At 35.7% G+C, this 13,842-nt stretch overlaps 1 protein-coding gene across 4 annotated transcripts in view; it reads right to left on the bottom strand.

Moving 5' to 3' along the window:
• The window catches only part of LOC123564875 (uncharacterized), a 531,225-nt gene that overhangs the window by 59,755 nt on the left and 457,628 nt on the right, over nucleotides 1-13,842 (bottom strand). For all 4 annotated transcript variants that reach the window (XR_008369995.1, XM_053537514.1, XM_053537515.1 and 1 more), the window contains one exon: nucleotides 8,537-8,642. Coding sequence is in view for 3 of the 4 variants with exons in the window: in XM_053537514.1 (XP_053393489.1) it covers nucleotides 8,537-8,642 (106 nt within the window). In the remaining variant the exon portion in view is untranslated. The remainder of the gene's footprint in view (nucleotides 1-8,536; nucleotides 8,643-13,842) is intronic.

Here is a 13,842-nt window from a genome sequence, read left to right on the forward strand (position 1 = left end):
CCGAAAGGGTTTGTGGTGAGGAATTGCAAAAAATATATCCGGCAAAAAGTTAAGGATGTTAACAAGAAGCAAATAATTTCATTAGTCAAAATCAATTTAACAGAAAACAAATGTTTAATTAAAGAGTACATAATAAATGTACGATACTTTGATCCTGACTAAAGCATTTATTTTGAATGTAATAAGCTTAGCTTTTAAAATTAAATACAGTTAATTGAAATGTGAGCTTGAAGTTTAACTGGAACGAAATATTATCTTTGAGTGGTTTGGCACCAGGTGTTACTGTTTAACAAGTTCATGTACATTTGAACTTAAAAGAACAGATGTCCTTAAGAGAACACAATCAAGTAAGATATCTTGAACATGGCTGAGGGCAAGGTTTGTGCAGTCACAACTTAACATGTTGAAGGTCTGAACATTTTAAAAAAAAAGAATGGCTATATATATAGTAGAGAGAATTTATACGAACTAAATCACCACCACAATTTACCAGACCAATTACGGCAAAGTGCCTAGCAGTACAAACGAACTCGCACATGCCACAGCAAGTCCACTAACCCAATAAGATTAGTTTCGGTGCTGCTTTATATACGAGCCCGAATTGTACTACACATTCGTACTGGTTCAATATTTGCATATATATACTCAAATCTCTGTTTTCATGTCTCACAAATCAGTAGTGACATTTTAGTCTTTTTAACTGATTGGGACCATAGAAGCTATATTTTCTCTCTCTGAAAGTTAACTGGATCTCGAGGATACATTGAATATATAGAGATAGTTTGCATTAAGGGAAATAATTATATTCAGAACAGTTGACTTTCCCATACGTGAGATCCGCTAGGATACAAGTTCGCATTATAAATTATTATATAGTAGAGAGAATTTATACGAACTGAATCACCACCACAATTTACCAGACCAATTACGGCAAAGCGCCTAGCAGTTCAAACGAACTCGCACATGCCACAGCAAGTCCACTAACCCAATAATATTAGTTTCGGTGCTGCTTTATATACGAGCCCGAATTGTACTACACATTCGTACTGGTTCAGTATTTGCAATATATACTCAAATCTCTGTTTTCATGTCTCACAAATCAGTAGTGACATTTTAGTCTTTTTAACTGATATATATATATATACAGTGCATTCGCGGTGCTACGAATCGCAATTTAACGAAATACCGGTATACTACGAAAAAATGTTGTGGTCCCGACTGTTTTCCTTCTTATTTCTATGTTACAAAGTCGCGGTTTTACGAAAATGCAATTTTACGAAAAATGCGCTACTACGAATGCATTTTTATGCCCTTAAAGCCTGTTTTGAGCTTGTTTTAATTGCGATTTTACGAATACCTGTATTGTCTAAGTTTTCACACCTTCCATAACGGCGTGAAAAATGCTTTAGAGTGTAAAGTGTCACGTTCAGTCAGCTAGGCGTAAACAGTTATTAAAGTGTGAAAACTTAATAAGATTCGAAACACATACGCTGTGTTAGTGGTTATTTTTTTCTTCTCTAACTATCGGATCGAATGGCACATCAGTCACACTTGTTTCGGTATCTATACGTCTGAAACAATCACTGCATAAAAAGATAAAAATATTCAAGTCCTGATCGTCTCTAAATTGTCGTTTTATTATTCCGAACAATTCAGTTAAGGGTAGCTGAATCGGAATAGGCAATTGCTATTTTTGTTCTCGTGCAACAATGTACCAAGTTTATGTTTTATATACAGTGAACAAAAAAGTGAAGAAAAAAAACTAACCCGTTTTACACTTCGGATTCGAATAAGATCTGTAGTAGACCCAGATGTACATATAAAATTTGTATACATGTACATGTTCTCCGATACGAAATTTACATGTTTAAATATCACGGGTTATGACGTACAGATATCAAGGTACTGTGTAGCGAAATTTCCTATGCTGCGCTCGAACGAAAATGCGATATTACGAAAAAAACGGCCGGTCCCTTGGCTTTTCGTAGGATCGCGATTGTACTGTATATATATATATATATATATATATATATATATATATATATATATATATATATATATATATATATATATATATATATGGTGAGGGGGAACGGGTGAGGAAACAAAATTTCACATGTTGATTATAAATATTGATGGAAAATTAAGAATGAAAAAAAAAATAATGGGTGAAGTGGGAGGGGGGTGGGGGGGCAGAGGATGCATGATCAGTGGTGGGCATGACTGGGTGGAGGAGCGAGGTGGGGGAATGGTACAACTTGCATGTTAAAAAATATTCATGGAAGGGTTGAAACAAATCTAAATAACCAAAAATAAGGAAATAAGGAATTTTTTTTTTGGGGGGGGGGGGGGGAAGGGGGTCGGGAGGGGAAGGGGGTGTGATCAAGGTAAGGGGGTGACCAGGTGTGGGTACACAACTTCACATGTTTACAATAAATGTTAATGGAAAAGAATGAAATAAGTTTAATGAGATTCTACCAAATGGTAAGTTTGTTATGTACAAATATGTGGATTTTTATACAATTAAAAGGCAATGTCTCTTAATTTACATAATAAATCCAAACAAAATTGTGTGTACACAACCACATTATGGTGATCTAAATTCTATTTAAGTTTAATAGTTTTAGGTTAAATATATCAAAAGTTATGATGCAGATATTGCCATATTTATAGTACCCTATATAGCTAACACTAGGAACTTTTAAGGGTCATAACTCTGGTGTTACTAGGGCAATCTGACTGAAACTTGACGGGCCGCAAAAACTCATAGTGGTGAACATGTATTTGAAGTTTTATATAAATATTCCCAACCATTTCCTAGATATGGCCCCGGACGGATGGACAACGCCAAAACTATATCCCTCCGACTTTCGTCGGGGGATAACAAATGTTTAAAGTGTACATAGTAAATGTATGATACGTTGATCCTGACTAAAGAAATTATTTTAAATGAATATGCTTACTGCAATAAGCTTAGCTTTTAAAGTTAAATGGTGTTATTTGAAATGTGAGCTTGATGTTTAACTGGAACGAAATATTGTCTTTAGTGGATTGGCACCAAGTGTTGCTGTTTAACATGTACATTTGAACTTAAAAGAAGTCAGATGTCCTTAAGAGAACACAATCAAGTAAGATATCTTGAACATGGCTGGGGGCAAGGTGGGTGCGGTTACAATTTCACATGTTGAAGGTTTGGACATGTTTTAGGGCGGGGGTGGGAGGTTGGGAGGAGAAGGGTGTGTGACCAAGGCAAGGGGGTGACCAGGTGCGGGTACACAACTTCACATATACTAAATGTTCATTGAAAAGAATGAAAGAAATTTAATGAAATTCTACCAAATGGTAAGTTTGTTATGTACAAATATGTGGATATTTATACAATTAAAGAGCAATAACTCTGAAGTTTCAAAGGAAATCCGAACGAAATTGTGTGTGCACAACCACATTATGGTGATCTAAATTCAGTTTAAGTTTCATAGTTCTAGGTCAAATATATCAAAAGCTATGACGCCGAAATTGCCATATTTATAGTACCCTATATAGTTAACACTAGAAAATTCTAAGGGCCATAACTCTAGTGCTACTTGGGCAATCTGACTGTAACTTGACGGGACGCATAACCTCATAGTGGTGAACATGCATATGAAGTTTTACTTAAATATTCCCAACCCCTTCCTAGATATGGCTCCGGACGGACAGACAAACGGACGGAAGACCGACGGACGGACAACGCCAAAATTATATCCCTCCAACTTACTTTCGTCGGGGGATAATGAAATAGTCACACAGATCAACAGTCACAAAGTATTCATTTGTTCACAAAGTCGAAAGATTCACAAGGATATAAAATGTCTAGTTATCACTGAGAAACTTGTTAACAAGAAAAATATCACAAAGTCAATATTATACACGGAGTTGAAATGAAATTTTATCTACTGGCTCCTTAAAAGTTTTGGGTTTATATACATTAATTTTAAGAGACAACATCTGTTGCTCAAGGAAATTATTTTACACCTTTTTATATATTTAACAAGAGGGCCATGATGGGCCTATATCGCTCACCAGAGTTGGTCTGGCCTACTGACCTAGTTGTTGACCCTAAATGAACCAGTTTCAAATTTAATTTAAAGATCATCAAGACAAACATTCTGACCAAGTTTCATATAGATTGAGTCACAACAGTTGCCTTTAGTGTGTTCACTTAACTTTTCCTTTGATTTGATCATGTGACCTAGTTTTTGACCCCAAATGACCCAGATTAAAACTGGACCTAGAGACCATCAAGACAAACAATCTGACCAAGTTTCATAAAGACTAATTCAAAATTGTGGCCTCTACAGTGTTCACAAGCTTTTCCTTTGATCTGGCCTACTGACCTTGTTTTTGACCCCACATAATCCAGTTACAAAATAGACCTAGAGATCAACTTGACAAACATTCTGACAGAGTTTCATAAATATTGGGTCAAAATTGTGGCCTCTATAGTGTGTTCACAAGCTTTTCCTTTGATCTAGCCTACTGACCTACTTTTTAACTGCACATGATCCTGATTCAAAATTGACCTAGAAATCACCAAGACAAACATTCTTACAAAATTTCATAAAGCTTGAGTCATAAACGTGGCCTCTAGAGTGTTCACAAGTTTTTCCTTTGTTCTAGCCTACTGACCTAGTTTTTAAACCCACATGACCCAGATTCAAACCTGACCTAGAGATCATCAAGACAAACATTCTGACAGATAAAATTTCATAAAGATTGAGTCACAACTGTAACCTCGAGTGTTCACAAGCTTTTCCTTTGATCTGGCCTACTGACCTAGTTTTTGACCCCATATGACCCAGTTTCAAGTTTGACCTAGAAATTATTAAGATAAACACTCTGGCCAAGAATCATAAAGATTGTGTCAGATATTCATTATTTTACTTTGATAATATAGAACACAAAGTTGGGTAAGCAGTAAAGGAGATAAAGACAGCAATAAACTTAAAGAAAGAATAATAACAATAAAAAACTATATTTGTTGCTTCTTGTCCTATCCACCCAATAATACAGTACAGACGCCATGGTGTACACGAATACATATACTATAACTGTGTAGGTTTTAATTGTTGCCATATCATGTGATCCTCATGTTTTATCTGTATATATGCCAAATGTAATTATTTTATATAAATTGATATTTTTTAACAGTGGCCCTAAAAAGTAAGCCATGAAACGGTGTTTTCTATATATTGGATTGTTTTTAATATTCATATCTTAAACAGGGTCACATGAAAGGCATTGTCTTAAATATTGTTTGATTGATGACCATTATTATTCATATGGGAGGAAGGGAGCTACATGTTGCCTGATATGTTAAAAAAGTCTCCATATTGTACATAAATATATACTATTTTTCTTTTATAGTATAAGTAATTTTAGCAGTTTACTGCAGAAATGGGCTCAATGTAAATAATATGGAGCAAAAGTCATCATGAGCCCATTCAAGAGTGAAACTATCTTATATATGTTCAACAAGATAGTTTCACCACATACCAGGCAATACAGACATTACTGATAGCTAAATGGGGCTTTAGTCTACAACTCAGATTTTTCAGAGTTGTTAGAATCTCAATATGATATCTGGCAACATTGTTATTCTTATATGGTCATCATCAATATTCAGTAATAATAAGGTCCAGATAATAGTTAAGTATGCCAAAATAAAATTTAGGCAAAATGACAGAGGCAGTATATAAAAATGATTATGGTTTATGTAAAAACATATTATTTAACATCAAAAATGATTTATTTTCTATTTACAGTAACAATAAGGTGGTTATTTTCGTTTTTTCTGGTTTTTCAGAAAAATCGGATTGACCTACTTGATTTGTAAACAACTTTAGGACAGCCAATCACGACAAAGCAGACAACGCGGTTTTAACCAATCAGCGTTGGCCTGCCAAAACCGTGGTTCGGCTGAAAAATGTAAACAAACAGAAGTTTTTCAATAAATTTAGGACTTTGCTGTCTCTGTCAGACTTATAAATATAGTTTTAAATATAAAATATGTTTTAATAATTAATATAGTATAAATTGGGGAAAACAAAATGCCTTGACACACTATATGAGGTACATGAAAGAAGACACACATATAAAAATGAAGAGGTGAAATAAGTAATAGAAAGAGCATTGAAACTCGAGGGTAAACGATTTGTACGAGGGGGCGTAGCCCCCGAGTATAAATCGTTTACCCGAGAGTTTTAATGTTCTTTCTGTTTTGTATCATAGCCATCCATATATGGTAGTTGTAGGCGTTCCACATTGCCATATACAGCAGTTCAGTGAGTACTTAAATCCTTGCTTTACAAATGTGTAAAGCCCAGGTAAAATAAAACAATGCTAGAGCAGAAAATCAATAAAATACACTTCGCAGTCTACTGTTCCAGACACGCTGGCATACTTTTCTTTCCAACAGTGCGGTAACTAGCGTGCAGGTATTAAATACCTGCACACTTTTAGTTACCGCACTCTGTACTCAGAGTATACGAATTACCTGCACCAAATTTGTTAAGAAAAAACACCGAGCTATGATACAAGTTAGTCTTTTCTTCTAACTGTAGTTTTTATGATAAATGTATGGGATTAAGTTCCCATCTTATTCACAGTCCACTGGAGGTCACTTTGACCTACTTTAGACTGTGAATTATGGTACACACTCTACACGTAGCCTATAAAGTGTTGTTATATAATTGAAGCTATGCTCGCCCAAATGGTCTTAACCGGTGGCGAGGGTAAACAAACTCAACACACACAAATCATAAAGACTGGGTCACAACTGTGGCCTCTAGAGTGTTCACAAGCTTTTCCTTTGATTGGACCGTGTGACCTAGTTTTTGACCCCACATGACCCAGATTCGAACATGACCTATAAATTATCAAGGCAAACATTCTGATAAATTCTCATGAGTTTCAAACTTAAATTGTGGTATTTAGAGTGTTCACAAGATTTTCCTTTGATCTAGACTACCGACATAGTTTTTAACCCCATATGACACAGTTTCAAACTTGACCTAGAGATCATCAAGACAAACAATATGACCAAGTTTCCTTTACAAACCCTTTACTTTATCTGGGGACCAAACGCCGCTCTTCATGGAATTACACGCCTCAACACGTGTATCATTGAAGGTTCCTTTGTTCACCGCCGTTTGAATACATCTGCGGATGTCTCTAAATTGCTTTTTGTACTTTTATCATGTGTAAATGTTGAGTTCTGCTCAACCCGGGGCTAGAGGGCGTGGACGGTAGCATGCATTTCCACTACCGTCCATGAACAGGCTCAATCAAACCGAGCCTTGCAACATTTTCGTTTTAGTCGTGTTGAGCGACCTGTGAAGTTTCCACTTTCTCTATTTCATTAAGACTGAGTCAAAACTGTGACCTCTAGAGTGTTCACAAGCTTTTCCTTTGAATTGATCAAGTTACCTAGTTTTTGACCCTACATGACCCAGATTCGAGCTTGACCTAGAAATCATCAAGACAATCATTCTGACCAAGTTTCATAAATATTAGGTCACAACTGTGGCCTCTAGAGTGTTCACAAGTTTTTCCTTTGATCTGGCCTACTGACCTAGTTTTTGACCCCACATGACCCAGTTTCAAATCTGACCTAGAGATCATCAAGACTAACATTCTGACCAAGTTTCATAAAGATTGAGTCACAAATGTGGCCTTAAGAGTGTTCACAAGGCAAATGTTGACGGGCGCCGGACGCTGACGGACGCCGGACAATGACTGGTCACAATAGCTCACCTTGAGCACTTTGTGCTCTGGTGAGCTAATAAAAAGTAACTCTCAATAAATAACAAAGCAAAATTTAAAAAAAAGTGATAATTTGTCAACCTGGGAAAGCCTTGAGTTAGAAATTTGTTGTTTGAGAAAGGATGTCAAATCAAAGTATAAATAAATGATCTGGCTTAATAATAAACAAGAAACAAAGTGTTTTTTTTTAGTAGATTGTAAAAAAGAGGCTTAAAGTTACTTAGCAGTATATGAGAATTACAATATAACGTTTTTACATTATGATAAAATTTACCAGTCTAAATATATCAATTTTCTAAAATATAGATTTAAATAACATAATTTAAACTTCCATTTACAACTGTCATCTTCTACTTAAAATAATGAACATTTTGGTACCAACTTTATCATCAGTATAAGGATTGTTTGCATTTTCATATTCACAAAAGCTGAAATTTTACTTCATAAGAAAAATATCTAACGGATTAAAAAGGAGTGGTAGAGCTATACAAAATGCAGATGTACATGGCAAAGTGGACCTGAAGAGGAAACGGTACAGCTAGACACACTCCAATATAAAATTTATCTTGAAAACAATAAAAGTGCTTTCAAATATGTAGTATATGTCGATCAACTTTTATACTCTGGAGAAAATCGTAATTATTTCAAGGTTTAAATTTGAAAGAAATAACATTATTTAGCTATTTTAAATTTCATAGCACCAACTCTGTTTTAGGACTATCAACCTACATACCACAAATTGGTGCATCGTCTCTGCTTTCTTGTCTATGTCCTGTTCCACACACAGTCAATCTATTTATAACCACACTGTCCACAACTAAGGTTGCACCTGATATTGTCTAAAAATACAAAACATATCCATCAATCAAACAAACAAATCACTTTTTGCTAGATTTTAACTTTTTCCCATCATCAAATCTGACCCTCTAGCTGTTTTATTGTAATCTTGTTGGGTACAGAGTCACACTGGCACATTTTGGTCATATTATGATTTTTCCAGCTTTTGGAAGAGCAGCCCAAGTGCCCCTCTGGGCAATGTTTCTGGCATAGCTGTGCTTTGGTTAAAACCACAGACATTGTGTAAGCCAACTTAACGTCTTCTCGCATAACGAATTGCACACCCAAAGTGAGGAACCCATGTTATTGAGGTACAAAAGACTCAAAGTCAGCCATGGAAGCAATTAACCATGTAATATTTAATGCTCATTCGTGTTGGCTTTCTGAAAAGAACAGAAACACAAGAACATAAGATCACAATACTAACAGAGCTGGAGTATAAGAAAAATTCCAATCTAGAATAATTCCAAATGCTACTTTTTGATAGAAAATTGGACAGGACCACTTATTATTTTAAGGGATGCTCACTGAAAATTTACTGACTGAATAGTGAACAGTCCAGAGCATGACCATCCTGCACTTATGTGCAGGCTTATCTTGGTCTGCACTCGTCCCAAAGGCAAAATCACTTGCCGCCAGCAGGCTAAAGGTTAACATGAGGGCCAGTAGGTCATATTCATGGTCACTGAAAGTCAGTTTTACAATTATTAGTGTGCAAAACTGTACATGTCATCCAAATTTCAAGGCTGTATCATAAAAAACAAGAAAGTAGGTAAGTAGGTCATATTCATGGTCACTGAAAGTATGTTTTAAGATCAGTGTGCTAAACTCTACATGTCATCCGAATTTCAAGGCTGTATCTTAAAAAGCAAGAAAGTAGGTCAGCAGGTCAAGGTCGCAGTCGGGTGACCGTTATCACTTGAGGTCATCAGATAAATATAATTAAACAGTCTAGGAAATATGATCTGATAAATTTTGAAGTATTTTTTTCTATATAACTCATATATCAAGTGACCCCTGGGGTGGGGCCTCTTTTCATCTCAGGGGCATAATTCGAACAATCTTGTTAGAGAACAACTAGGCAATGATACATACAAAATGTCAAAGGCATAGGCCTTGAACTTTCAGACAAGAGGATTTTTAAAGCTTTTTTCTATATAAGTCTATGTAAAACTTGGGACCCAGGACAGGGCCTCTTTCACCCCAGGGGCATTATTTGAATCATTTTTGTATTAGACCACTAGGCAATGCAACATACCAAATATCAAAAGCATATGCCTTGTAGTTTCAGGCAAGAAGATTTTTAAAGCTTTTTCCTATATATCTCTATGTAAAACTAGGGAACCCTGTGGCAGGGCCTCTTTTCACCCCAGGGGAATAATTTGAACAATCGTGGTAGAGGACCACAAGGCAATGCTACATACCAGATATCAAAAGCCTAGGTCTTGTGGTTTCAGACAAGAAGATTTTTAAATTTTTTTCCTATACAAGTCTTTATAAACCATGTGACCCCCGGAGTGGGGCCATATTTGACCCTAGGGGGATAATTTGAACAATCTTGGTAGAGACCCACTAGATGATGCTACATACCAAATATCAAAGCCTTAGGCCTTGTGGTTTTGGACAATATTTTTAAAGTTTTTCCTTTCGGCTGCCATGGCAACCAGAGTTCTGTACAGTTTCATCAAAATTGGCTTGGTGATTTAGGAGGAGATGTTGTTTAAAAGAAAGTGTGGACGGATGCCGGACGGTGAGCGATCACAATAGCTCACTCTGAGCCTTTGGCTCAGGTGAGCTAAAAAGATATTTAGAGCTAATCCTCCTCAAAAGTGAACCAGATATTATTTCTTTGCTCTGTAAAATTATCTGTTCTTATAGGAGAGGTTTTGTCCTTCTTGATAAAAATCATATAAAGAGCTGGGTTTGCTGTTAAGTCTTTTTTGGAAGGGTTTCATCCACTTTGAAATTTTATTGCAAGGAGTTTTGCTGTTATGTTAAGTAAGGGCATCGCCTGCGGGCGCCATCGCTCGTCTGCAAGTGCTGGACAATATGTAAGAAAAGCTATAGTTCAGATTTTCTTAGTACAAAAAGGGCCATAATTCTGACAAAATGCAGGTTACAGTTATGGTTCAAAATGCATACCAGAGTTATGGTTCTTGCCCTACATAGTCCCCTAATGATGGTAAATAAGTGTGCAAAGTTCAAAGCTGAAGCTCCTATTATAAGACTTAGTTTTTAAGAAAAGGTGGACCTGAATAAACATTTTAACCAAAAAAAACCCCTCAAAATTTCTAAGTATAAAAGGGCCATAATTCTGACAAAATGTATGTCTCGGCCTACATAGTCCCCTAATGATGATAAACAAGTGTGTAAAGTTTCAATGCTGTAGCTTTTACAGTTTTTGAGAAAAGGCGGACCTAAACAAAATTGTAACCAACGCTGACGTTGATGATCAAGTGATGACAATACCTTGTAGATTTTTTTTCTAAAAAATCAGATGAGCTAAAAAGCATAAGACTTTCTGTCCGCATAACAACACACAGGCCATGATGGTCCTAGAACATTCACCTGAGTTTAACATCACAAACATATTTCATCGGGGCTACTGTTTTTAACACATTAATAAGATTCAATTATTTAAAGTTCCGCTACTAACGCCCGAACGAGTATTATATGAAAACTGAGACTTCATATTTACTGAAAATATGACCCACTGCATTGGACCTGACCAAATAGTCGTTAATATGTTTAAGAATAACAAACAAATAAACAAAAACCTTTTGCCTATTTCAAAGCGGAAGTATGTTTTCCGATTGCTTACGGACCCGTCGCGCATCTTCGGATTTTTCCGGAAGAATGCTCAAAAACGAGGCTATAATTTATAAATAGATGCAAAATATATCATATGCCCCAACGATAACGTGATGTTTATAAACATAGCATAGGGACTTCAACATTTTTGTAACTTGTCAAAATGTAAATATTTGCTTGCATACCAATTACAAATTAGCTCAGTGTAAAGCATACTGATTATGTTCATCAGATCTTTTGCCGTGTGGGTTCGAAACACATGGCAGTTAATTTTCTTTTCATTTTTGCATAAAAAGATTCCTCCTTTTTCACTATGACACAATGACAGAAAAATATCTGAGACCGATATGGCAGCTGAGGAAAGTTATGTGATATTAATTAAATGCATGTGCTAAACACATAAATACAAAACGAATAATGAACATATGTTTTATAAAGACATATATGCACATAGAAACCATCAACAAGAGAACATAATTAAAAACGGATAGGAAAAACAGAACAAAAAGATTAGAAAACGTGTCGTACTTAATTTATTTGTGCAAGTTCAGGATTGTTTTTTTATTCTTTGGAAAGTATTGTGACTTTTGGTAAGAATTATTTTCATTATTATGTTTGGGCTCGATCTAGGAAGTTGTCCAGATCTTACTTTGCAATTTTCATTACGAGCCAAGTTGGGAACGATGATCTCAAAGTTTCTGCTAGCGACTCTGAATTTTCGGGATTTTCAGAGGCTGAAACACTCTACGAAAATAATTCTCAGTCGCGTGTGAAATCCGCGGTAGTTGTCCACAGTGGTCGTGGAACCCGCACTTGCTAACATTAAAAACAAAAACAAAGTGGAAAAAAGGTTAAGTCTCGTTGAAGGGTCGTGCCAAAGTGAAAGCTTCTAGTCCTAAAACAAAACAAAATTTGACTGATTTGATTAATTTATCTCAAGACGATATTGAGCTTTGGTGTACCCCATTATGAGACTCGCCCTTTGTAAAAGCAAGACTTTAATCAAATGGTGGATGAAGATGAAGATCTTGAGAAACAGTATGTGGATATTAACAGTGCACCAAATATGCATATTCAGCTTGAGAACGATGTTCCTGATGATGATAGTTCTATCGATACTAGTCAGAAAGTCAAGAGAACGGACATGACTTAAAAATTAATCAAATATCTGTGTGGAGAATCTGATGCCGAATCAGAAGATGAAGATGATTGGCGCTACCCAAGGTTTAATCAAAGAAAAAAATTAGGGCATTTTACCTTTATTTGCAAAAGCTATTAATTTTGCATGCACTACCCCATAATTATGAGATTGATTTTTTGCTAGAAAAGCATCCTGTCCCAGAAAATTGCGAGATGCTGAATTTGCCTACTGTGAACAAAGAAATTGACAGAAAGTCTCGCTCTTATGACAGGCTTTTTCAAGATATTCAAGTACTGCTGGCTGCCGGGTTGGTGCCAGTTCTTAAATCAGCAAAAATTCTGAAACCAGCCATTATGAACAAACAAGACGCTAAGCACTTGATTTAATTCTGTATCACATTATTTGGTCAGGTCCAATACAACCTTAGCATACGTGAATACTGAAATTCTATTATCGAATTTTTCTCTATACCTTTGTAGTACTACCTTTCGGTTAGAGCGCTGCACCAAGGCTGTTTACAAAATTACTGAAACCAATCTATGCCTGGTTTAGGTCACAGTTAATCAGATGTGCTTACTACATAGATGATTCACTAAACATGAACAAAGACAAGTCAATTTGTGAAAAAGATGCTATGACCTTTAGCAATACAGTCAAATCTTCAGATACCGTATAAGTACTTATTCTGCGGGAACTTTATTTCTGCGTTTTCTGCGGAAGACAACAAGACCGCAGATTTAAAATCCGCAGAAAATTTTGTCCTGACATGCCGCGATACGATGATACAAGCCGCCATTATAATCCGGTTAAGTATAATAAGACAATGTCCGATAGTGTTATCGGCTTTTGTCCCACATGTAATAGAACTGTTTCATTATTGTCTTGCTGTTGAATAAACATAATAAAAACATCAAATTTGTTTTGATTTTCGTTCATTATTGAGCAGTCAGCTGCCAGTTTCAATTTTCTTAAATTATGTCACAAACAAAATTCATTGTATCCTTTGTGTCTATTGTTAACCGATCCGTCTGGTGATGGTCATATTTACCGTTATTTGTATGGGACTTGAAAAAGGCGTGATTACCAAAAGTTATTACACCGTTACAATGCACAGATGAGAATGTTTGCAAAATACAGATTCAAGTTTTTTGTGTCTGTTTGGCATGAATGTATTTATAAAAAGACTGTTTTCCTTGAGTTTATATTTAACATTCAACGATGTCACATTAGTATTTGTCAACTTTTATTGT

Source organism: Mercenaria mercenaria, chromosome 2 (assembly GCF_021730395.1).
Source record: "Mercenaria mercenaria strain notata chromosome 2, MADL_Memer_1, whole genome shotgun sequence".
NCBI classification, from domain to species: Eukaryota; Metazoa; Mollusca; class Bivalvia; order Venerida; family Veneridae; genus Mercenaria; species Mercenaria mercenaria.